The sequence below is a fragment of the Macrotis lagotis genome, chromosome 4 (genome assembly GCF_037893015.1).
Source record: "Macrotis lagotis isolate mMagLag1 chromosome 4, bilby.v1.9.chrom.fasta, whole genome shotgun sequence".
NCBI classification, from domain to species: domain Eukaryota; kingdom Metazoa; phylum Chordata; class Mammalia; order Peramelemorphia; family Peramelidae; genus Macrotis; species Macrotis lagotis.
Window position 1 is genome coordinate 200,117,070 of NC_133661.1, and position 26,762 is coordinate 200,143,831.

The following is a 26,762-nucleotide window of genomic DNA, read 5'->3' on the forward strand; positions in this document are numbered from 1 at the left end:
TGCTTGTTAACTGGCTAGTAGATGTCTGGGACAGAATTTTACTCCTCGTCTTCCTGATGGCAGCATTCTGCAAACGACACCACATTTAATGGCCTCCAAGGATCCTTCCGGCTACAAAAGTAAATTCTTTAAAGTCTCTTCTAATCCTAACTTTTTTTTTTAATTTTTTTTGTAAGGCAAATGGGGTTAAGTGGCTTGCCCAAGGCCACACAGCTAGGTAAATATTAAGTGTCTGAGGCCGGATTTGGACTCCAAGGCTGGTGCTCTATCCAATGCGCCCCCTAGCCGCGCCCGAATCCTAATTCTTAAGGGAGTGTAGCCCCTGAACCCCAGAAGAGCCCATCGCGTATCCCGCCTCGAGCCCACTGGCTGTATTCCTCGGCTTTGAACCTCCAAAGGAAACTACAAGTCCCACAATGCCTCCTTCCCAGCCTCCCATCCCCCTCCACCAGTCCGGAGTCAACGAGGTCTCGCGAGAGGAAGGGGCGGGATCTCGCCCGCCGCGGGACCGTTGAATTTGAAACTCGAAGGTTCCCCGGACGGCATGTTGGTGGAGGCCCGGTTGTGAGCGCCGCTGGTGGTTCCGTCACGGTGGGGAGAGCGGAGGGGCTGGACCTCGATTAGGAGGAAGAGATTGGGGTGGGGGGGATGCCTTGGGGGCCCGGAATAGATTAGGAACTCGGCTGGTTGGGGCCTTGGAGGAGGCCCTGGAGCGCTTAAGGAGGGATGGGGGCGGGGCTCGTGTGGTAGCAGAGGCCGAGGAAGCGGGGCGGCCACCACCGGGGTCGGGGGTGTCTGTCGCTGGCTGTGCGGGGATAGAAAGAGAGAAGGGGGTCCCCGCCCCCTCCCTCCAGCTCTTCCTTCCTCCCCCTCCAGGTTCCACCCGCTCCTTACTCCACGCAGGCACGCGCGCGCGTGCACACACCTCTCCCCTCCCCCTCCCTCTCCTCCTCCCCTCTCCCTCCCTCCTCCCTCCCTGTCTCTCTCTCTCTCTCTGTCTCTCTCTCTCTCTCTCTCTCTCTCTCTCTCTCCCCCCCTTTCCCTCTCCATCTCTTTGTCTTTCCATCTCACTCTCTGTCTCTGTCTCTCCATCTCTCCCCCCCCCCCCCCGTCTCTCTCCATCCATCTCTCTCTCTCTCTTTCCCTCTCCATCTCTCTGTCTTTCCATCGCACTCTCTGTCTCTGTCTCTCCATCTCTCTCTCTCTCTCTCACTCTCTCCCTCCCCCCTTCTCTACATCCATATTTATGTACGTCTCCCCCTCTCCCCACTCTATATGTACACACACGTATTTAAAATATATATAGAAACTCATACACTTTCCCCTTCCTTCCCCTCCAGCTTCTCCTCCCAAAACTCCCCCACCTGGTATTTTCTTAGGATTTACTGAAAAGGAGAAGGGAGAGTGTGGAATCCATGCTTCCTGTACCCTTGTTTGAGTAGTGAGAGGAAGACAATAGAATTTGGAGTCATAGCCCACAGATCTTGGGCAGACAGGCCATAGATAGGCTTGGGATAAGAAATTAAGTATCATAAAACTTGCATTTTGTCACAGATAGAGGTATATTGAGGAATTGACAAATAATCAATTATCCAAAAGATGTGGCATTAGTTGATTCAAATAAATCTTGCACATTTTGACAACAGTCCTTCCAGATCAGTGATTTTAGAATTTAAAAAAAGCTTATGTATGTTTTTATGCATAGGTGTGTATCTATCTATCTATATATATATATATATATATATATATATATATATATATATATAATGATTAACATTTATATAGTGCTTTCAAAGTACTTTATATACTTCATTCATTTGAACTTCACACGAGCCATGTGAAAGATAGCATGGTTGATGTAATGCAGCAGTTGTCAAACATTTTGTCTAAGGTCTCTTTTAAAAGTTTACACTTTGGGGGAAGCTTGGTGGCTAGTGAATAGATCATGGCCCTGGAGTCAGGAGTTCCTGAGTTCAAATCCGGCCTCAGACACTTAATAATTACCTAGCTGTGTGGCCTTGGGCAAGCCACTTAATCCCATTGCCTTGCAAAAAAACCTAAAAAAAAAGTTTACACTTTTAAAAATTATTGAGCCCCTTCCCAAAGAAGTTTTGTATAAGAGGGTTATATCTATTGGTATTCACTGTGTTAGCAGTTGAAATGTCTTAGTAATATTATTAAAATAGTTTTAACCTCAAAGACATCTGAGAGAGTATCTGGGATACCTGAAGAATGTTCTTTTTATTCCAGTTTTTTTAAAATAGGTTTAATCATAAATGAACCATTAATTTTGAGATTCTGTCAGTGTGATGAATTATGGCAGCAGTGCACAAACATTTTGGCCTCAGTACTCCCTTACGCTCTGAGAAATTAATTGAGGACTTCCCCCAATTTTGGGGTTATGTCTCAATATTTGCTTTATTAGAAATTAAATATCATAGTATTGTCATGAAAAGAGTTTTGAACTATTGGATGCTCAGAAATGGTCTTGGGACACTGCCCCTCCCCCCAAGGGTTCCCAGGCCATGCTTTGAGAACCACTGAATTGCCATAAGACAAAATTACGTGGGTTTACCTAAGTGAGCTGGAAATAACTTTGGTGGCCAGCTCTGATGTCTATATTTTTCTGTTCATGTGCTATGTGGTTATTTTTATATTTGTTTTTTTAGCAAGCAATATGGCATAAAACAGGTTCATCAGGTAAAAGATCAACTATTGATTGATTACTACTGTATTCATTTTTTCCTTTTAATTTTTAGTATTAATTTATTAAAATTTTGAGTCAAGACAAGCACTTTGATATCAGTTAAACATGTGAAGTCATGTAAAACTTTTATATATTAACTGTGTTGCCAGGGGGGGGAAAGCAAGAAAATGAAGAGAGAATACTTCAATCTGCTCTCAAGAATTCATCATTTCTATTTTGGGAGTTGGATAGTATTTGTCATCATGAGTCCTTTGGAAGTGTCTTGGATAATTATCTTGATCAGAATAACTAAGTCTTTTACAGTATTGCTTATTACTATATACAATTTTTTTCCTGGTTCTGCCCACTTCACTGTGCTTCAGTTCATATGAATCTTCCCAGGTTTTTCCTGAAACCATCCCTTTTGTCATTTCTTATAGTTCACTAATATTCCATCACAATTATATCTTGTTCATCATTCCCCAAAAGATAGTCATCTTCTCAATTTCCAAGTCTTCTTCAGCATGAAAGAGTTTCTATAAATATTTTTGTGCATATAGTTTCTTTTTGTTTTTCTTGATCTCTTTGGGATAGTCCTATAGTACTAGCTGCTAAAAATTCCCTTTGCCCAATCATCAACTCCATTAGGGAGTGTAGCAGGATTAACCAAAAGAGATTAAGTTAAAGTGCTTCAAAAGGATAATGACCTTAATTAATAACAGTCTGCCCATACTTTTGCTTATCCCATGCAACAAGAATAACTGCCTGTTATAGGATTTTTAAAAGAATATATAAATTTATAATAAATTCTGCTGCTGTAATAAGTAAAATTCTTCTAAAAGCAATTACAGTTGTTAAAGAGGAATTTGATTTTAGTTTTTTTGTTTGTTTTTAATGTAGAATAAAGACATGGAGGGAGATGAGTGGGAGCTGAGTAAAGAAAATGTATTGCCTTTGAGGCAAGGCCGGATCATGTCCACATTGCAGGAAGCATTGACACAGCAGGATACTTCCAGCCATTCTGCTCTTCATCAGCAAAAAAGGTGAGTGGGGACTTCAAAAAATCAACCATCCGACTACTTTGTGGCTTCCATTTATCCTAAATAGTAATTGACCAATTACTTGGGTAGGAATATACTAGGTGGCAGAAGGAAGGGTAATCATAATTATAAAATCTTGATTTTTTTTTTTTTTTTGAGAACTGGTAGTATGTTTGTGTGTTCTCCATCTCCTTAACTGTACAATAGCCATCTTAGGCAGTGATATAGAGTTACTCTATTCTGAGATTAAATGTGGTATTTTTAATGTTTCCTCAGCTTAACTAGTTAATTGTTCATAATGATGTTGAAAGGGGTCCTCCCTTCCTCAGTAAATGAAATCTTAGTATATTACAGAAAATTGTTGAATTAGAATCTTGGCTCTATTAGTCATCTTGAACTGTATATCCATAGATACCTTAAACTTCCCCTCACCTGTCAAAGTAATGTTCCTAAAGCATAGGATTGATCCTCTCACTCTGCCCCATCCCCTAACTTTCTACTCAAAAGTAATTCTAGTGATTCCCTATAACCTCCAAGATGAAATATAAAATCCTCTGGCATTCATAGTCCTTGAATGGCTCCTTCCTTCTCCCCCACACCCCCCACTACTTTTTAATCCAGGACACTGGCCTCCCTTCTTTCCTCATACAAGAAATTCCATTTCTAAAGTCCAGGAATTTTGCCCTATGCTTGAAATGCTTTTCCTCATCTCCCTCTCCTGGCTTTAGAGAGGCCTTTCCAGTTCTCTTTTACTGTAAGTAACTTTCCTCTATTTATTATTTCCATTTTGTCCCATGTATAGCTTGTTTGTTCACAGCTGTTTGCATGTTTCTCTCCTATCTCCTTGAGGGCAAGGGCTACTTTTGTCCTCCATTGTATTCCCCAATGCTTAGCCCATTTCCTATCACATAGTTGGCACTCAATAAAGCTTAGTGACTGGTTGATTGCCACTTAATATCTATTTGTATGTTATGGGAAAAAGCCACTTAAACTCTCTGAGCCTCCGTTGATCATATATAAGATAAGAGAGTTGTAATACATAACCTGTAAGATCCTTTCTGTTTCTAAATCTCTTTTTTTCTAATCTCCCAACCCCCTTCCAGAAACAAAATTGATACTAAAAAGTTTAATGGTGAACAAGACTATCTAGTTACAGAAGAGTTGGGAAATAATCTTGAGACATTCAAATTCCACCAAATGAGCTTTGATCTTTATTCCATTTTGCTTCTTGAGCTTTTATTTCCCTTAGTAAGCTCTTCCTGGTAATCTCTTGCTAGCTAGGTCAGTGGATTTTCTCAGTCCTCCTTAGTATCTACATATGTCTGTTGAATTCTGTGCTAATCTGTTAACCTATGACTTGACTTCTCTTTGGATTTTCTGTCTAGACTAGACTGTACATTTTAAAATTTAAAATCTTATTATGTCTAGTATTTTGCTAGGCATACAATAGAAAATCAACATATCCTTAATATGAAAATGGAGTTAAGATATTTTGTTCATTTTACTGATTTATGTTTTTAAATTTTTTTAATAATACTAAAAGTGCTAAGAAGTCATTGCCGGTCTTTGTTGCAGGGCATTTGAATCTGAAATTCGCTTTTATTCTGGAGATGATCCTTTAGATGTTTGGGTGAGGTAGGTATTCTGATTACTTTGAGTGATCCAATGATTTTGGTGAAGGCTTGGGAACTACTCTTGCAAAAGTATTCTGTTCTAAATTACAAAGTATCACTGTTCAAAATAGGTCTTGAAACAAGAAAAATGTGTTCTTAACTGAGAATTGTTCAATTTTTATCTCCCTTTGTGCCAATTTAGATATATTAACTGGACAGAGCAGAACTTTCCTCAAGGTGGAAAGGAAAGTAACATGTCAACATTATTAGAAAGAGCTGTAGAAGCTCTTCAGGAGGAAAAACGATATTATAACGATCCCCGGTTTCTCAGTCTTTGGCTTAAATTGGTGAGTAATTGTCAAGACCGCCTACTTTAAAATAACTGTTTTATTCTTTAAAGATATATAATGCATTTTGAAAATTGTATTACCTAATTTTATATGGAAAAAATGTGATTCAGGGTTCTGTTTACCATGGCAATAGTTATAGTACCAATAACATGATACTCTATACTCATGTTAAATGCCTAGTAAATACTTGATGAATGATATTATAAGAGTAATTCCTTGCTGTCTTTGAAGATTGATGGAATGAGTCATGATATTACAAGAAACTTAAAATAAAAAAACCTTGGACTATGATTATAGAAATCTTATCTCCTTATATATCACTGCACATGATTTCAGTTCTATTCAACAAGGATTTGAACCCCTATCATGTTCTAAAAACTAGATGAGGTGTACAAAGGCAAAAATGAAACAGACCTTAGCTTAAGGGGATGGGGGGGATAATGTCAGGAGATACATTATTCAAGTCACATGTGACTGTAGACAAAGTAGATACAGAGTAATTTTCAGAAATGTACCAAAGAACCTTAACAACCAGTAAAACCTCTTCTAGGAAGGAGCTTATGCTTTGTTTAAGAAAGATAGGAATTCTTGATAAGTACCTAGCTGTGTGACCTTGGGCAAGTCATTTAATCCCATTACCTTGCAAAAAACAAAAACGAAAGAAAGACAGTAATTCCATAAGTTGGAGATGAGAAGGGTAAAATATTCTGGCATAGGGAACCAGTAGCCTATGGAAAGAGAGGAGAACAGGAGTTAGAATGATTCTTGTTTATAGGAAAAAACAAAATGGCCAGTGAATTTGGAATGAGAGTACAGGAGTAGTAGTAAGATGTGATATATCAAAGCTATAGTAACTTAAGACCATGGAGATGCCTAAAGTATACACCTACATAATTTTTAAGACTTAATTTTAATACAAGGAGTAAATTTAAGAATACTTATAGGACCAAGTCATATCAATTAACAGTATTTTTTTAATCCCTTAAGGCTAAGAAAAAATAGGATGAAAATTTTTACTTCAAAATAAAATCTTAATTATTTTTGTGACTCTTGAAGCATCTGGCCCCTCTAGAATTAATTGTAGCTACCTTCTTTTCAACCACATTTTTTATTTTTAAATTTTATTTCCCTTTCTGGCCTATTGGAGTTGTTTATGAATAATGAAATGTGAAAAGACAATTAAAAGAAAAATAAGAAACTTTGGTCCAGATGTACAAAACTGAATTATCAACCCAAGAATAAATTGTGTTTTTGTTGAGATCAACTATTTGGTTTTTTGTTTTATCTGGAAGGGGATATGTAGGAACTGGTATGAGCATAGTGAGTAGGATATCCCCATTACCTCACACCTGTGGCCCCTATCACTTTGCCAGAAAAAAATCTTCCTAATAAGGACCTAACTACCGTTATAGCAACCAGAGTTTTGTGTTTGTTATTCATGTTAAAGATTCTGTTCATCTTGAGGAAGAGAAATTTGTTGCCAAAAGTAAATGGTACCTTTAGTCAAGGAAAGCTGTAAAGTCTCCTTTTACATCCTTTAATTCCTCTACTATTCCTAGAGTCCTAAAAGACCAATAGTTTATAAATTTTGTGTTTATTTAACTTTGGAACTTAACTTTACTTAACCATTGGTATTTCAATTTTCATTCCCTTTAGGCACTCTGGGCACAGTTAGGTTACTGATTAGTACAATTGCGCTCTTCCCAGAGTAGTTGCATTAGAAGTTTTAATTATATAAAAGGTGGTCATTGGTTCCAGCCAATGTAATGAATTTTTTAAAAATAAGATTTACTAGTGAAATATAACAGCCAAGAATAAGAAAAATGCATTTTAGATCAGTTTTATTATAAAGTAATAGAGTAGTTATAAAAAAAGCAAAATTTTTAAAATTACAGAATATTATACCTAGAGATAAGCTTACATTGACAATCTTAGAAAAACCTGGTTATTTTCTTTTAAAATTAGCACTGAAAACTGAAAAGTCTTCTCTAAATCTTCATACAAACTTGTAGATTTCAGTGTAACCACATCTCATTAGATTTGCATGCACACATTCTCACACAATAAACCCAGTGTAGTTAGATGGCTTGAGGCATAATCTAAAAATCAGTAATGCTTTTAAATGTGACATTGTTGTCCTTGCAATATTTAAACTCAAAAATAAATATTCAAAATCAGTTTTAGTTACCAATACTTTGATATGTACTTCTAAAGAACTGGAAGGAATTGATTCTTGTAGCCTTTCAGAGTCCAAGAATCTTGAGACCAGACATTGATTTTAGTTTAAAATCTCAGGTTGAGTTTATTTTCTTTCTAAGTTCTAGAAGGAATCTCATATATATCTTAAAAAATATATTGATAATTTTCTTCAAATCATTGGAATATTTAGCTGCATCCTCATCTCCACTAACTACCTCTAGTACATTTATAACTCATATTAAATCAAATTTGTATTATTCAAACTCAAGTTAATTGTGACCTAGCTGTAATTTTTTTCTTTTTTTTTTTTTTTTTAGGTTTTTGCAAGACAAGTGGAATTAAGTGGCTTGCCCAAGGCCACACAGCTAGGTAATTATTAAGTGTCTGAGACCGGATTTGAACCCAGGTACTCCTGACTCCAGGGCCGGTGCTTTATCCACTACGCCACCTAGCCTCCCCAACCTAGCTGTATTTCTCAAGTGATCTAGTTGAGAACCCTGGAATAATCATATTCTTGTTGGGTACCCATGCTACAGGAATCTCAGAAGTCTATGAGTGTAGTGAATTCAAAGAGGAGGTTTTATTTTTTGTTTTTAAAATTCACTTGCTGGTCTGTGTTCATAATTAGAGTTAATGCTAATAGCCCATAGAGGGCAGCACCTTCTCCAAAAATATAAGTACATATAGCTAATTTTACTAATTAGGATAAATGAAGCAGAAAACTCAGCCTAAATGATAAAACTTTTTAAAAATGTTCTCTCTCTTGTGGTAGTTAAGAAACTTACTTTGATTGATGTCTTTAAGATGTTGATTGTATGGAATGCTTGCTTTTTAAAGTACTTCAGCTATATTGAAAATCTTTTTGGGTCAAATAGTATACTAGTATGAACAAAATTGTCAGGGGAATTTTTAATTTGCCTAGCAGATTCTCTGTGTGTGTGTGTGTGTGTAAATTTATCTATATACACACATTTATAGGAAAAACAAACTTCAAATAAGCCCTTTTATTATTATCACGAACTATAGATGACCTCCTTTTAGAGTCTGTTAACCTATACCAGTCTATGAAACTGCTGTTTTCCTAATTTATGAAGTTTCCTAAAAATCATTGTTTATAAAAGAATGCTTTCCTGGAGATAGCAGTGTTTGAAGAATTGGACAGTCATCTCTTTAGGATGTAGTGTTAGAGAAGGAAAAATGTATTTACTTGTGTTCTAAAAAAAATTCCCAGCTAAGAATCCATGGATTGTTGGCATTCAAATATTAATGAAAGTAGCTATAGATTTATCTCTCCCATGAGCTTTAAGAGTAAAATATAAAGTTAGCAATAAAGGATAGTTATGGTTAGTGAATTAAAAAATTTCTGGGGGCGGCTAGGTGGCGTAGTGGATAAAGCACCGGCCCTGGAGTCAGGAGTACCTGGGTTCAAATCCGGTCTCAGACACTTAATAATTACCTGGCTATGTGGCCTTGGGCAAGCCACTTAACCCCATTGCCTTGCAAAAAACCTAAAAAAAAAAATTCTGTAGGGAGAGCACAATTTTTAGTAGTGAGCAATACTCAGAAGCCTCTCCACTTAGAATTACATTGCTGGTTATTTCTTAGAAGTATTTTGTTTTGGGGTGTTTTTTTTTTCTCCTAAGGGAAAAAAGGGGAGAGAAAGGTCTTGATAATAAAAAAATGCATAGCTGAAATGAGACAACTTAGAAAAAAAATTTACAGAGGAAAATAATAAGTAGTGTGGAAGATTGGAATGATAAGAGTGCTATCAATATGACAGTACCATAGGCTTTATACAAAGCAGTAAGGTGTGAAGTGAGCCTTAGGTTATGACTAAGTGGGCCAAACTGGGTATTTTCTATGGTTGGCTGAAAAGTATTTTGCCAGGTAATGCGACAGTGTGCTATAGTGGAAAGAACTCTACTCAAAAATCAAAAGTTTTCTTTCTGTTTAAGTCTCACTCTTCCATTTAGTAGTTTCAAATATTGCCTCACTTTGCGCAGTTATCTTAAGGAAATAATACTTTTAATAACTCCCTACTGAGGAAACAGCTTAATTCTTCCCTCTGTTTTACACCATTTAAAATAAACAAAAATTGTCTTGAGTTACTTTTTTCTCCCCTTCCCTGTGTCTTTTAAAAAGCTTGCTTACTTAAGCCAGATAAACCAACTATCCTTTGCCCTGTCCAATATAACTGGTCTTTGTTATAAGGGGAAAAGCTAATAATAATGGCAGGATACTAAATTGAAGACTTTCTACCTTACTGTTGTTTCTTAAATCTAAGATTTGTATGGTTCTCAAGTTAGCGTAATTACTTGACTACTGTCTGATGTCTTATTTTTTATGGATAAATTGACTTGTGTCTTTGACTTAATGCATTCTTTAAATTTGATTACTTTTTAAAAACCAACTTAAAATGATGCAATTATTGCAGGGACGTTTATGCAATGAGCCTTTGGATATGTATAGTTACTTGCATAGCCAAGGAATTGGCATTTCTCTTGCCCAGTTTTACATCTCATGGGCTGAAGAATATGAGGCCAGAGAAAACTATAAGAAAGCAGATTTGATATTCCAAGAAGGATTTCAATGCAAGGCTGAACCACTGGACAAACTGCAGTCACATCATCGGTAAGCTATCTTCTTGGATAAATTGGAACTAACCAGTGTTAAAAACTGTTTAAAGTACTGGTAGGGAACTTCTATCAGGTCCTGAGAGTATCTTTGACAAGTGTTTAGTGCTCATACTTCAGATGACCACTTTTGTGATTACTACCATGGTTGCAAAAAGACATTCCATTGAAACAAATATTTAGAACTTGCTATGTACAAAGCAAAGCACTGTATTGGAAGCCAGGAATCTAAAAACAAAATGAAAAATAGCCCTTGCACTCAAGGAACTTTTTACTGTGAAATGCAAGATGAGAATAGAAACATGTAAACATGATAAATTGAAGGAGTGAACACTAATAACTTAAGGGAGTTAGGAAAGACTTCCTGTAGCAAAGAGCAGTTAAGTGGCATAGTGAATTTAGTGCTGAACCTAGAGTCAGGAAGGATTCATGTTCCTGAGTTCAAATCAGACCCAAGACATTTACTAGTTGTGTGACTCTGGGCAAGTGTCTTAATCCTGTTTGCCTCAGTTTCATCATCTGTAAAATGATCAGGAGAAGAAAATGGCCAAGAAGACCCTAAATGGGATCATGAGGAGTTAGCTACGACTGAAAAACCAAATAAAAATTTCTCTGGATAAATCCTGAAGAAACTTAGACGTTCTAAGACAGATGAGGAGGGAGAATCTTATGGAAAGGCACAAAGGAAGACTCAAGGTTGAGGAGCCCAGGACCTCGGTTCAGAGTCTTCCTGTCTTACGAACTAGAGCACATCAGTTTCTGTGGCCCTGTGGGCCTCAAGTTTCATTATCTATAAATGGGAGGTTTAGATCAGATCTTTTCAGTTTTAAGCTTCTTGTCTTATTTTAGCATCTGGACCAGAAATCTAAAGCTGATTTAGAACTGGAGAAGGTCTTAGACCTTAATCTATCTAATTCCTCAGTTTGAAGATGAGGAAATTAAGATCCAAAGAGTCCAGATGGCTTGGCTAGAGTCACACAGGTGTCACACACAGCTCTGGTAGAGCTGATGCTCAGATCTAGGTTGGCTGACTCCAGTTTTCCCATGACACTGCACGCTACTTCAACTCATTGTCCAATCTCTTTAGGCAGTTCCAGTTTCGTGTGTCTCGGCACACTCTGTTGGCCCTTGACAAAGAGGAAGAAGAAGATGTTCCTGAGGCTTCTGGACCCCAGCGAAGCACCTTGGCTGATCTGAAAAGCAAAGGGAAAAAAATAGCAAAAGTTCCCATTAATCGTGTAGGAAGTGCTCTTAAGGGTAAGTTCAGTGCAAGGGTATCATTGAGTTTTTTGCTTTTGTTTTGTTTTGTTTTTTGCAAGGCAATGGGGTTAAGTGGCTTGCCTAAGGCCACACAGCTAGGTAATTCTTAAGTGTCTGAGGCTGGATTTGAACTCAGGTACTCCTGACTCCAGGGCCGGTGCTCTATCCAGTGCACCACCTAGCCACCCCTATCATTGAGTTTTGTGAATAATATTTATCATGAATAAAGAGAAATAAGGGCAAAACTGATTTAGGAAGAGATTCTAACTTCAAAAATACAAAATTAGGACTTAATGGTCATGTTACGGCTATATAACATATGGGGGCAAAGGGAGGGCATAGTGGCCAATAATAATTCCAATAGGTCAGAAATTTTGTGCCATTGCAGACAAGCTCTGAGATTTAAGCTGATAGCAGTGATTCATTAATGTTTCCATTCTTGGCATTGGCAAAGGCAACAGACCCTTTTCAGAACAATTATATTCGATTCCTAGATTTCTAATTTGCTGGGCATAAAGAACTCTTAAGGAATTCAGAAGAAAATCATGAGAACCAGTGAAAATTAATACATGAAGACAGGTTAAAAAAAATGAGCTTTTTTTTTGTAAATCTAGAGTAGAAAAAAGTAGACTGTTTTAGGATCTTAAACAGATGAAGAATAACTAGATAGGACCTCTTTGTTTTCATTGTCTTCATTGACAAAAAAAAAATAGCTTAGACTGCCACCCCAGGCCTTAGGTGAGCATAAAAGAAGAGCTGGCTGGGTGCCTATAGGAGAGCATGTCTTTATGGAAATTGATAAGTTAGATAAGACTTAAAAAAAAAAGTCATGAACTAATTAGTAAATTGGTGGAAAAAACCTTTCCATCTTTGATTGCTAATAGGCAAACTAATCAAAGCTAGAAATGGAATAACTTTAATTTCAAGAATAGTTATTTATCTGATTTATAAGTGCAAATAATTGTTTTTATTCAAGTGATTATTTTTCTGCAAAATAAGTTTACCAGAATTAGAATAACTATACCTATAACCTATGATTATATTTTAAAAATTCATTGCAAACTTTGTAAGTACTTTGGTGGAAGAGATCAACTTAACAAAAAAGCAAGTAAAATTGTTTTATTACAATTATATGCAGATATAGTTAATCAGAATGAAATGAGATTTGAGGTAAAAATCAATAATTTTTGTTTGTTGTTTTTAAGATTAAAGTTTTTGAAAACATGTAACTTTTTTTTTTCCTAGCTGCGAACCAGGGCCAAGGGCTTCCAAATCCAGTTAATCAGCAGACATTAAGTGGCTCCAAATTTGCTGTTTTTGATGAAAATGCTGATGGAGCCTCTAGAACAGAGCTGCCTATGGTTACAGCTGAACCATGGAAAGCACCACCTGTTCGTAGGGCCAAAGAGAATGAGCTGCAGGCAGGACCTTGGACCAAAAGCCGAGTAAGGATACACACACATACTGGTTACTTTTGCTGTGGGCTAATACATAGTTAGAATTGGGGAAAAGAATAGAAATACCTTAACAGTCATTTATATTGTCTGGCATCTTCTCAATAGGGTAGGTAGAAATACATGGGATGAAAGAGCTACTGCCAGTGTATCTATTCATTTTAAATATTTTTCTCACTTTGTCCTCCAACAGCTTCGTAGTAATGCTGCTTCTGTGACCACTATGCCAACTACATTGCCAAATTTTGTTCCATATGTGGAGGAGTCTGCACAACAACAAATCATGTGAGTTTGATTCTGAGATGCTTTTAAATAGGAATTAGTAAGTAATGGGTACTAAGCATCCTGGGATGATAGTCATCATCCTAAACTAGTCTAGGTATTCTTTGTATACTGTAATATACATACTCTAGAAACATCCAATATCCATACTGGGGAAGAATCATTTTTAAAGAAATTGAGCTTTTATTACATGGGATAAATGTTTTGCTTTCATTAAAGTCATTAGTGGTGACCAAAATTTAATTGCTTTTAGTTTCTCAGATAGGGTCTGAATTGTACAAGTTTTAACTTTTCAGTGAGGAAAAATTGATCAAGTTTATACTGGTATGCTGAAATGCATATGATAGCATAACCTATTAATGAGGTTTTTACAGTTTCTCTTGTAATTATCTTGAATACCTATTGATTGCCTATTTCATTATTTTTTATTTAAAGGTTTTTAGTCTTCAGAAATAAGTGGTTTCTCAAAGGAACAATGAAAATCTTTAGCTACTTTGTATTAATGCCCATTGATTTTATGTCATATTTGTTTGTAAATATATCCTCCCTTCCTTTTATATTAATAAAGTCCACTGGTTTACAAAGAGAAAAAAATAGTTCAGTAATATCAACCAGTACATTGACTTCATCTGACATACTGAATAATGTGAAATATTCCATAGCAAAAAGTCCCATTTCCTAAGCAGTGAAGGAAGGCAGGTATATTTTTTCAATTCATTTTCGGAACTGAGCTTGGTCATAGAATTTAGTTTGCTTTTTGTTTTAAGAATTATTGTAGTTATTATGTTTTAACTAATTCTGTTTGCTTCACTCTATATCAATTCATATAAGTTCATGATTCTCTGATTTCTTCATTTGTCCTTTTCTTAAAGTATAGTAATATACATTTATGTAACATATTTTGTTTAGTCATTTCCCATTCAGTGCATACCTAATTCATTGCCACTTCTTGTTATTACAAAAAAATACACTGAGATTTCACCTGTTGTAAATATTTTACTGTATATAATAGCTTTCTTTTGTCTTGAACCCCCTTGAAGAATATTTCTATAATCCTAGAAGTAGAATTTCTGGATCAAAGAAGGTCTACATTTTAGTCACTATTTTTTAGCTTGCTCTCAAATTGCTTTTGGGAATGGTTAAACTGATTCACAGCTCTACCAACAATGTATTGATGTTTTTTGTCTTCCCAGTCTCCTCAATATTGTCTATTTCTGTCTTATGCCATCTTTGCTAATTCTCCACATTTGATGTGAAATCTGAGAGTTTTAATTTGTTTGTCTCTTAATAGTGATTTGAGGTAATCTTATGTTTGCTCAACGTTGCAATTCTTTTGAGAATTTTTTTTTCTTCTTTTGGTTTTTTGCAAAGCAATGGGGTTAAGAGTGACTTGCCCAAGGTTACACAACTGGGTAATTATTAAGTGTCTGAGATCAGTCCTGACTCCAGGGCCAGTGCTCTATTCACTACGCCACCTAGCTGCCCCAAGAATTATATAATCTCTTGACTAGTACTCTGGATAGTGATTCCTGTCATACGTACATACATACATACGTGTGTATATGTACATATATATGTGTAATTTCCTATATATCTTGGATATGAAATATCAGAGCTAATTGATGCAAAACAATTTGTGTTATTTTTTAGGGTTTTTGTTGTTGTTGTTGTTGTTGTTGTTGTTGTTGTTGTTGTTGTTGTTGTTGTTGTTTTGCAAGGCAATGGGGTTAAGTGGCTTGCCCAAGGCCACACAGCTAGGTAATTATTAAGTGTCTGAAGGCAGATTGAACTTAGGTCTTCCTGACTCCAGGGTTGGTGCTATATTCACTGCATCACCTAGCTGCCCCAAAACAATTCGATTTTGAAGCAATAAATTCCCTTCTTAAAATAAGAATTCTTAAAGAAGTAGTTTTTTCTTTCTTTGCTCAAAGCTTTGAAACATAGAGATGGGCTGTTATCTACACTTGAGACTGTTGCTTACTAATGATTCTGATTAGTCTCTTGGATAATTCTGAAATCACCTTGAGATCTGTACCCTTTTTACAGAGAAACTGATAAATGTATAATTCTTAGAATGAAATATAAGAAACTCTGTGTTTGAAATTTCATTTTAGCATGGTGAAAAACTCTAGGGTTATTAGATTATTCCTTGAGACACTGATTACTTAGATTCATTTTAACTTTTTATATTTTATTTCAGCAAAAGATTTTTTTGGTGGATTTTTTAAACTCTTCAGGCTACCATGCAGAATCTAAAATCTGACTTTTATCTAATGTGTGATAGTGAGGAAAAGTTAATTTTCTTTTCAGGGAATATTTGTTTTATCAGAAATAATACAGATATTTACCAATATGGGATTTTTATAATTTTTTTTTAACATTTTTGCAATTCAAGTGAATTGAGGTAGTGGTATCTGAGTCTGATTATTAAGGATTTTATGCATCAGGGATTTGAATCTGGAAGAAACCTTAGAGATCACATAACTTAATGCTTTCATTTTACTTTTAAATTGTGTTTTATTGGTTAATTTTTTTAATTATCGATCACTTTCTGGTATCTCTACCTCTTGTTCCTCCTATCAATAAACCCTTCTTTTCCCAGAAAAGACCTGTAGCTAAACAAATATTGCCTTAATTTGGCTTAGTAAAAAGAAATACACATTGTTTATATCTGATTCCATACCTTCTTTAAGAGGAGGGAGGCATGCTTCACCAATAGGTAACCAAAGCCATGTGGAGAATAGATCCTAGACTCTACCTTAATCCATGTTCTGGCATCTATTTTAGAGTTGTTTTGTTATGATAGGTATATAAATTGTCCAGCTTCTATGTACTTCACTCTGCATCATTTTATATGTCCTAACAAGTTTTCTTCAAATTTTTCATATCCATCCTTTCTTACAACTCTTACTAGGATGAAATGACATTTCACTTCTTATCTCTTGTGTTTTTGCACAGATTATCCACTTTGTTCCTTCCTCAGCTCTAACATAAAATTCCTCATTTCTTTCAAAATTCAACTTAAATGATAACTTATTTTCTATCTATGAGACAACTCATATGTTAGATCCTGTTCTAAGGGCTGAGAATTCAAAGAAAGATTTAAAAAATTCTTGCCCTCAAGGAACATACATTCTCATTCATTCATTCATTCATTCATTTATTTATTTTGTTGGATAATTCCCAATTACATTTTTTAATTTAAATATTTTATTATTTTTACAACTTACATGCAATGGCAGTTTTTAACAATCAGTTTTTTGCAAGGTTTTGAGTTTTACATTTTTCTCCTTCCATTCTCTCCCCCTCCCCCAATTAACAGCAATCTAATATAGGCTATATATTATGCTATGTATTAATAACCATGCTAAACATAGATCCATATTAATCATGTTATGAAAGAAGAATCAAATTCAAACAGAAGAACATTAGAGAGAAAAAAATGACATAATCATAAGACAACTTTTAAAAATTGAAGATAATAAACTTTGGCCTCCATTAAACTCCACAGTTTCTTCTCTGGATATGGATGGTATTTTCCATCACAAGTCTTTTAGAATTGTCTTTGATTTTTTTTTTTTTTATTGATGACATGAAAAATTCCATCATAATTGCTCATCACTAAATGTTGCTGTCAATGTACACGATGCTCTTCTTGTTCTGCTCACTTCATTCAGCATCAGTTCATGCAAGTCTTCCAGGCTATTCTGTAATCCCATTCCTCATGATTTCTTATAGAACAACAGTGTTCCATCATATTCATATAAAACAATTTGTTCAGCCATTCCCCAATTGATGGGTACCCTCTCAATTTCCAATTCTTTGTCACTCTGAAAAGAACTGCTATAAATATTTTTATATGTGTGGATTTTTTTATCCTTTTTTTGTGAACTTTTTGGGATACAGACCTAGTAGTGGTGTTGCAAAGGGTATACACAGTGTGGTGGTATTGGAAAGGGTTTGCAATTTTATTGCCCATTGGGTTGAATCAGTTTACAACTTTTCCAACAATGCATTAATGTCCTAGCTCTCCCACATCCCCTCCAGTGTTGTTCATTTTTCCATTTTAGTTAATTTGACAGATCTAATAGGTGTGAGGTGGTGCCTTAGAGTTATTTTAATTTACATTTCTCTAATCAGTAATGATTTAGAGCATTTCTTCATATAACTCTAGATAACTTTAATTTTTTCATCTGAGAATTGCCTTTTCATATCCTTGACCATTTATCAATTTGGGAATGACTTATATTCTTATAAATTTGACTCAGTTCTCTGTATGTTTTAGAAATGACTCCTTTGTCAGAAACACTAATTGTTTGGGTTTTTTTGCAAGGCAATGGGGTTAAGTGGCTTGCCCAAGGCCACACAGCTAGACAGTTATTAAGTGTCTGAGGCCAGACTTGAACTCAGGTACTCCTGACTCTAGGGCTAGTGCTCTATCCAGTGTACCACCTAGCCACCCCCCAGAAACACTAATTGTCAAAATTATTTCCCAACTTAATTCATTCCTTTTAATCTTGGTTGCATTGGTTTTATTTGTGCAAAAGCTTTTCAATCTAAGATAATCAAAATTATCTATTTTGTCTTTTATAATGTTCTCTATCTCTTCTTTTGTCATAAACTGCTCCCATTTCCTATAGATCTGACAGATAAACTATTTCTTGTTCTCCTAATTGGCTTATAAAATAGCACCTTTTATGTTTTAAGTCCTGTATCCATTTCAACCTTATCTTGGGATAGGTTGTGAGATATTGTCTATGTCTAGTTTCTGCCATATTATCTAACAGTTTTCCCAGCAGTTTTTATCCCAATTATATTTTTAAAAATTTTCAATATTCATTTTTTAAATTTTCTCCCTCTCTACCCCTTAAAGAAGGTAATCATTGTTGTATTAATTATACATGTGGAGTCATGCAAAACATTTCCATATTAGCCATGGTGCAAAAGAAAACACAAAATAAAACTGAAAAAGTGTGCTTCAATCTGCATTCAATGTTTATTAATTCTCTTTTTCTGGAAGTGGATAGCATTTTTCTTCATGGGAAGTAGGAGAATACATTCTAATGTACCAATGGAAGGAGAGAGAGATAAATTCTGGTACCTATAATACAAATAAATACTACAGGTAAATAATTAGGTACATGTAAAATATAGTTGGAGAAGATGGAAGATTGGCTGAAAAGGGAAGAATAAGCAGTTGGAAAGATTGAGAAAGCCCTAGGAAGTGTGCTCAGAGGTGGAATCAGAAGTGAAGGGGCAGAGCATTCCCAGCATGATGGACAGCCAGGACTAATGAACTGAAATGTGAGAATCTTTTTTTTTCAAGGAATTGTAGGTAGGCCAGTGTGTCAGAATCTGTGGCAGTATAAAATTGGAAAAGTAGGAAGAAACAAGTATGGAAAACTTTAAATGACAAAACATAGGTCTTTATATTTGATTTTGGAAGAAATAGGGAACCACTGGAACTCATTGAACATAAGCAGACCCAGAAAAATCAGCTTGGCAACTGAATATACAATGTTTTGGAATGCAGAGAGACTTGAGGCAAGGAGACCAATGAAAGACCAGGAGGTCCAGTCAAGTGGTAATGAGAAAGGGGCAGTTAGGTGGCATAGTGGATAGAGCCCTGGCCCTGGAGTCAGGAGAACCTGAGTTCAAATTTGGCCTCAGACACTTAATAATTATCCAGCTGTGTGACCTTAGACAAGTCACTTAATCCCATTGCTTAGCCAGAAAAAAAAAGTAATGAGGACCTATTGTAGAATGTTCGTTATAAGTGGAGAAAAGGGACCATGTGTAAGAGACGTTGTGAAGGTAGAAATAAAATTTGGCAATGGATTAGATATTTGACACATGTAAGAGTGAAGAAAAAAGCATCAAAATAGGTTATGAACCTGGGTGATGAAGAAGATTGTGATTTTTTTTCCACTGTAGCAGAGACCTTCAGAGGAGATAGACATGACAGAGAAAGAGAAGCTTCAGTCTGTGCTCCACCAGTTCTTTCAATCTGGAGGTGAATAGTATGAATCTTTTGGAACTGTAGTGAATCATTGTTGATCAGTTATAAATCCTTTCACAGTTGATTATCTTTATAATATTGCTCTTAAAGTATAAACTGTTCTCCTAATTCTCTTCTCACTCCACTTTTCATCAAAGTACAAATGGACTTTGAGGAGATAAACTGGAGGCAACCAGGATCGAAGATTGGCCCTGGAGTCAAGAGAACTTGAGTTCAAATCTGGCCTCAAACACTTGATCCTTACTAGCTGTGTGACCTTAGGAAAATCACTTAAACCCCATTTTCTTGCAAAAATCAAAAAAAGAAAGAAGATAAACTGGTAGGAATTTTAAATGCATTTTTTCCCAAAGGAACAGTATCAGTGGTAGTTAGGATCCTAGGCCATCAGGCAAAACTTCTTTAATCCATAATGTGATTTAACAGAAGGATTCTTTTCCTGCATCCTAGGAATAGGATGCCAGGTGGCATTAGAGGAAAGAAATAAAAGAGTTTCCTCTTGCTTTCCTGGTATAGGACCAGTGTTAGGATAATTTTGAAATAGGCTAACTTATTTGACACTTAATCTACTTTGATTTTTTGCTAATGCAGAAATGTTTTGCATGATTTCATATTTATAATGGGTTTTGTATTTCTTGCTTTCTCAGCGGATGGGGGAAAGAGAATCTTGAACACTTTTTTTTTAAAAATTGAATTTAAAAAAGGCTGATTTTAGAAATATAGAAATTTACAATAGAAAAAATAGCTAAACATCTTTGTCATTCTGATTGACCTATATTTAGGTCACATCCATTTGGAGACTATTGTAGAATATAGAATATGTTGTATGTTGATCTGCCAAATTGCTTCCCAATAGTTTTTGTCAAAGAATTTGTTGAGCCCTAGACATTTAATTATCATTTTATAGATTGGGAACTGAAAACTAGAGAAGTTAATTAACTTCCCCTGGGTCACATAGGTATCCACAGATCTAGAGCTATTAATGATTTTTATTCTTATTTTGTAAACTTTGTGTTTATGTCCTTTGACTATTGCTTTACTATTGAGTATATTTTTAGTGTTATAGATGTTATTTACTCATATAGAATATTATTTTTTAAAATTCTGTTTCTTTTTGTAAGACTAATGGATTTCCTTCATAGATCTGACTGCAGTATTATTAGATGCATATACTTTTAGGGCTGATATTTTCTCATTTTGTATAAAACCTTTCAACTTAATGTAATGTCCTTTGTCTCCTTATATTTTGGGGTTAGAATTTATTTGTTTTATATGGTCAGATATTTTTACTTTCTTGGTGACAATTATTGGTATCCTGAGTATATATTATTTGTGGGTAGCATGCACAGTAATAATAACATGCTGTTCTATAATTAACTTGTAAACCAGGTCGCAATCTTTTTCAAACTGTGGTCAATAGTAACTGTTTTGCCTCATTATAGGACTCCTTGTAAAATTGAGCCCAGCATAAATCATGTCCTCAGTACTAGAAAACCTGGAAAGCAAGAAGAAGATCCTCTGCAACGTGTACAAAATCATCAACAAGAGTCTCAGGAGAAGAAAGAGAAGATGATGTGTTGTAAGGAGAAGATTTATGCTGGAGTTGGGGAGTTCTCCTTTGAGGAAATCCGGGCTGAAGTTTTCTGGAAGAAATTGAAGGAGAAAAGGGAAGGTGTGTATCAATCTCATTATTTCATGTTTGCTAAATATTGCTAGAAATCTGAACAACTCTCTCCAATTACAATTTCTAATAATTCATTCTTACTCTGTATTGCCTGAAGTTGTCAAGGACTAAATATAGAATTTTATATTTAACTATAGCTATAGTGGTTCTGTATGTGGCCCTTGACAAGTTTTTGTTGAGGGATGCAGTCCAGAAGAGGTAAAAGGTTGAACACCCCTGTTTTAAAAGATTAACCTGATTTAACTAGCATCCCCTTTTAAAAATGCAAATATGTCTAGGAGATTACATTAATATGAGTTTACTTAGTTTAACATAAAGCTGAGACTTGAGTCATTGAGGGAATGAGGATACTGACTTGGGTAAATTTTTTGGCATTTAGAATATTTGAGGAAAATAGAACAGATTTCTTTCCTCTAATCTTGCCCCACTCTAACAATAGAGTCTTTAGGATGTAAGAAAAGTACTGTGAGGTTGGGGAGAGCTACAGAAATTGAGGTGGGTAGCAGTCAAATAAGTTAGCCTATTTCAAAACCCTTCTGTTTCCTTCCTCTTCTCCCGCATGCTTCTGTTCCTACGACTTAGAATAGTAACTCTTTTGTAAAGCCACATTATGGATTAAAGAAGTTGTGGGATAGTCTAGGAACCTAACTGCGACTAATAATATTGTTGCTTTGAGAAAATGCATTTTACATTCCTACCAGATTATCTCAAAAGATTTATTTTTATTGCTATTTTTTGTTCTTATATATTTCCAAATATGCCTTGTCATTTCTTATTAAAAAGGAGGAAAACAGTTTACATCTCTGTTTTTGTAGGACATATGCAAGTATTTGATACCCATTGTCTCCATTCTCAGCATTGTGGGAGACAGATTTTTCTCCTTTTATCCAGATTCTATCATAAAGCTATAGTTTTACAAGTTATCATTATATTTATTTATACAGCATTTGGTTTCTTTTCTTTTTTGATCCATTTAGAGCACTTGGTTCATTTACACATTAACTTTCTTTGTTCTGTTTATCTCTGCTTAGCTACACTAATTCATGTCTTCCCATCCTTCTCTGACTTCATTATTTTTATTTATTTAAGGCATTGGGGTTAAGTGACTTGCCCAAGGCAATTATTAAGTGTCTGAGGCTGGATTTGAACTCAGGTCCTCCAGACTCCAGGCCAATGCTCTATCCACTGCATCACCTAGCTGCCCCAATTCATTATTTTTTTATGGTGTGATAATAGCCTATTATATCCAAATGCCATAATTTGTTTACCCATTCCCCAATTGAATGGCTTTTGCTTTTTAACTTTTCTTCTTTATTATGAACTTGATAGTCATCAATACACAAAGAAGAAATAAGAGGATTGTTATAAATTTATCATTAATTTCTTTATTTTAAGTTATATTAGTACAAAAATAATTTATACCATCTCTTTTCCTGTTATTCAAAAAATTGGAACCAGTAGGGTATCCTCCTAGTGGGTTTGGCCAAATCAATTGTGTAATATAAATGTAATGACTTTTTTTGTGCCATAAGAAATGGTGAAATGGGGGTGCGGCTAGGTGGCGTAGTGGATAAAGCACTGGCCTTGGAGTCAGGAGTACCTGGGTTCAAAATACGGTCTCAGACACTTAATAATTACCTGGCTATGTGGCCTTGGGCAAGCCACTTAACCCCGTTTGCCTTGCAAAAACCTTGAAAGAAAGTAAGAAAGAAAGAAAGAAAGAAAGAAAGAGAAAGAAATAGTGAAATGGACAGTTTCAGAGGAAACTGGGAAAACTATCTTCTATGAACTAATGCAGAGTAAAGTGATCAGAAAGGGGAGAACAGGTTGTATATGATAACAAAATTCTAAAGGGACAAAATGATGAAAAACTCTAATCAATGCTCTAGCTTGAATTAAAGCGAAGTTCAGACATCTAACTGTAAACAAAAACAGGAACCAAATGAGTTAGTGTGAATCTTGTAAGAAGCTAGGGATGGAAGCAGGTCCACTATAGAACTGTAGGGTTTTGCCAGGATATCAGGATATGGATTAACCAGGACAAGTTTCTAGGTAATAGGCCAGTTAAGGCATATACCATACAAAGCAGAATTGGTGTGGAGTTTTTCTTTCTTTTCTTTTTTTTTTTTTTTTTTTTTTTTTTTGGTTTTTTGTTTTTGCAAGGCAATTGGATTAAGTGATTTGCCCAAGGTCACACAGCTAGGCAATTAAGTGTCTGAAGCTGGATTTGAACTCAGGTCCTCTGACTCCAGAGCTTGTGCTATTATTCACTGTGCCACCTAGCTGCCCCTGTGGATAATTTTTGGCAGCATTTATGAGAGTTGAGAAAATCTTAAAGAAAGAGAAATAAAAATAATAACTCTTAATTTTTCAGTCATTGACATCACTAGTCAGTGCTCCTTAAATGCTATCTGGTTTTAGGATATTTGTGATTTCTCAATTGTTGCTATTTAGTCTTATGTAAAAATGTCTAAGCTAATTGTAAAACAATTAGATCACAGATATTACTTTCCATGATAGCACCTTGTACAGTGTAATACACAGAGTAGATGTTTGATAATTATTTATTGACTGACAAATTAAGCCTTTGTGGAAATCCATCACAGTCCTTTTACTGTTAACCTCAAAGACTCGTTAACCTTTTCATCCGGTCTCTGTTCCTGAGGATGACAACTTGGCTATATTGGATTTGATTATCTTTTTAAAAATAAAAACAATGTTCTAAAGCCATGGCTATTCTCTATGAAAAAGATGGTTGCTCTGTCTAACTTGTTCCTCAAACAAGTTCTGTACCCTTTGGCCTCAGTACATTGGTTCAAACTGCCTTGTGCCTAGAATCTCCTTTTCACTTGCTATTCTTTTCATTTCTACCTTTTTGTATCTCTGTGAATCTGCTGGTTCTTCTTCTGCTTCGCACCTTCCACAATTCAGTAATTATCTCTAACCCCCACTTCACAAAGCACTTTGGATTGCAGTTCTTCAGTGTGCTTAACACATATTAATCTATTAAATATTTATCTCTGTAATGTTTCATCCCCAAATAGCCTTAAACTTTATATTATATGTTTCTGATGAAATTGAAATGATAAGCATTTCCTAGACATTAAGGAAAAAGAAATTTATCCTCCAGTTCAAACTGGACCATGGTTATAGAAACAGTCTAGAATTACAATTTTCATAGTCTCAGCTGGGAAGAGACCTAGAATGGGAATTGGGAAGCAGCTTGAATTTGGAATCCATGTGAAAGATATAGACATAAGTCATCCTAAATTATAGACTTTGTAAATAATCTTTATATTTCATTGCCCACTTTATGAAGTTTCTATCCTTTTAAATTCTTTGGTAAAGTAATTTTTTTAGTTTGTTGTTGGACTAAAACTACTGTTGGTAGTTGTATATTTTTTAATATAAAAACATCAATCAAGAGACATTTATTAAGCATTTACTTTTGTATCTGACCCTGTGCTAAGCAATGGTTACTCAAAGAAAAAAGCAAAAATCCCTACTTTCAAGGATTTTATATTCTAATTGAGGACACAACATGTGCATAAATCTATACATAAAAGATGAATACAAGGTAACTTTATGGAGAAGATGCTAGAAAGTGGAGGAGGTTTAAAAAAACCTCCTAGGTGGTATTTGAGTTGAGTCTTGGTAGCAAGTGGATAGAGCACTGGCCCTGGAGTCAGAGGACCTGAATTCAAATTCAACCTCAGACACTTAATACTTACCTAGCTGTGTGATCTGGGGCAAGTCAATTAGCCCCATTGCCTTGCAAAAAGCAATAATAATAATATTAATAAAGGAAACCAAGGATTTTAAAAGGCAGAGGTTAGGAGAGTGTAGTAGTTCTGTTTTAAAAGACTGGAAAGATGAAAAGAAAGGTTGTAAAGAGCTTTAAATTCCAAATAAAATTTTAATATTGGAGTTCACTGAATAGAGGAGAGTGACATTGTCAGACCTTTAAGAAAATCACTTTGGCAGTTAAGTGGAAGAAAATTTGGAACAGGGAGTATATCAATAGGAAGTCTTATTAGAAAGCTAATGAAATAGCCTCAAAGAAGAGACATGAAAATATATTTCTCCCCAGCTTACCGCCACCACTATCTCTTTTTATACTTGGGAGTTCTGTGAGTGTGGAACATTATATTTACTATATGATTTTTTTTTTTTGCTGTAATGATTTTGCTGCTTTTTTTTCCCCCCCTTTTCCTCTTTTTTAACCCTTTTTGTTCTAGGATGATTTTTTTGAGAAAGGTGAGAGGAAGGGAGGCAGGAAGAAATTTAACTGTTTAAAAGCAAAAAATTTAAATTAAAAAAAGATGACTACTACAAAAATTGGTAAAGGCTTAAATGTGAATGATAGCCAAGTGAATAGTGAGAAGAGAATATATATGTGTGAGAGAGCTATAAGTCAAGAAATAACAAGATTTGACAATGACACAGGTTGAAAATCTAAGTGAGGGGAAGGATTATGAAACTGTTAACAGTAATGGTAATGTTTGGGAAAAGGTGAACATATGTTTTGAACATATTAAGTTTAAGCTGTCTATGGGACATGTGAAATTCAAAACATCCAGGAGGCACTTGGTGATATTAGACTAGATATATGAAGAATATGTTAAATAAGGCTGGCTTTGATCAGCAACAAGAGGGCAAGAATTGTTTCATTTTTGTGTATACCCTCACTCAAGTGCCTACCACAGTGTCTGGAACATAGGAATTCCTTAATAAATGCATTTTGATTGATTGAAATAATATCAGGATCAAATTAGAATGATGATTTAAGGGAGCCAAGATGGCGACAAGAAGGGATCAAGTCTTAGTAGCTCTCTGCTAAAACTTGAAACTAAGGACTCTAACTAAACTTTTGAGACACAGAACCCACAAAGGGACCCAGTGAGGCAGTTCTCCTACTTGAGGTAACCTGGAAAAGACCAGAAAGGCTCTGCTCCCCGGGTTGGGTCGGAGGGGCCCGCCAGAGGGGTGGCTGGCCAGAGCAAAAGAACTTCAGCCTCCCAGAGGCACTGGGAGCCGCAGCTCACAGCAGCAGGGGAGTCTCCTGAGCTGCACCCCGGGGAGCACTGGGCACAAAGTGGGGGAACAGCAGGGGACCTCTGCCAGAGCGAGCACATAGAGCCCAGCCTTCAGGGCACACAGCAAGCGGCTTGGTCTTTCTGCAGCCCAGAGCTGGAAACAGAAGCAGGCAGAGCTAGTAAGCAGGAGCCCCCAGGGCATGAGCCCATTGAGCTGAGGGAGGGGAGTGAAGAGAGACTGCAGAGCTCTGTCCTCGGCCCCTGGAACAGGACTCTGGGGCTCTGGCAACATTCAGATCCTGATCGCAGTCTAGGCCCCCCCATAGAACAGCAGGGACCCCCCCCCCCCACCTCAGCCCTGTGGCAAAGGGGGGTGCTTATGGTCATTCACAGACCAGGAGGGAGGACAGAACCTCACACACTGAGACCCTTGTGGGAGTGTCCCAAAAGCTCAGGAAGCACCCCAAAAACAGGCTTAGGCTGGGAAAATGAGCAAGCAGAGAAAAAAG

At 35.9% G+C, this 26,762-nt stretch overlaps 1 protein-coding gene across 2 annotated transcripts in view; it reads left to right on the top strand.

The window, feature by feature from the left end:
• Positions 1-491: 491 nt before the first annotated feature.
• The window catches only part of BUB1B (BUB1 mitotic checkpoint serine/threonine kinase B), a 62,811-nt gene continuing 36,540 nt past the window's right edge, over positions 492-26,762 (top strand). The window contains exons 1-9 of one of the 2 annotated variants that reach the window (XM_074235091.1): positions 492-591; positions 3,587-3,729; positions 5,302-5,361; positions 5,542-5,686; positions 10,323-10,519; positions 11,609-11,778; positions 13,027-13,226; positions 13,429-13,520; positions 20,976-21,205. In XM_074235091.1, the coding sequence (XP_074091192.1) occupies positions 3,596-3,729; positions 5,302-5,361; positions 5,542-5,686; positions 10,323-10,519; positions 11,609-11,778; positions 13,027-13,226; positions 13,429-13,520; positions 20,976-21,205 (1,228 nt within the window). In that variant the 5' untranslated portion in view covers positions 492-591; positions 3,587-3,595. The remainder of the gene's footprint in view (positions 592-3,586; positions 3,730-5,301; positions 5,362-5,541; positions 5,687-10,322; positions 10,520-11,608; positions 11,779-13,026; positions 13,227-13,428; positions 13,521-20,975; positions 21,206-26,762) is intronic. The other variant, XM_074235092.1, reaches the window with a different exon arrangement.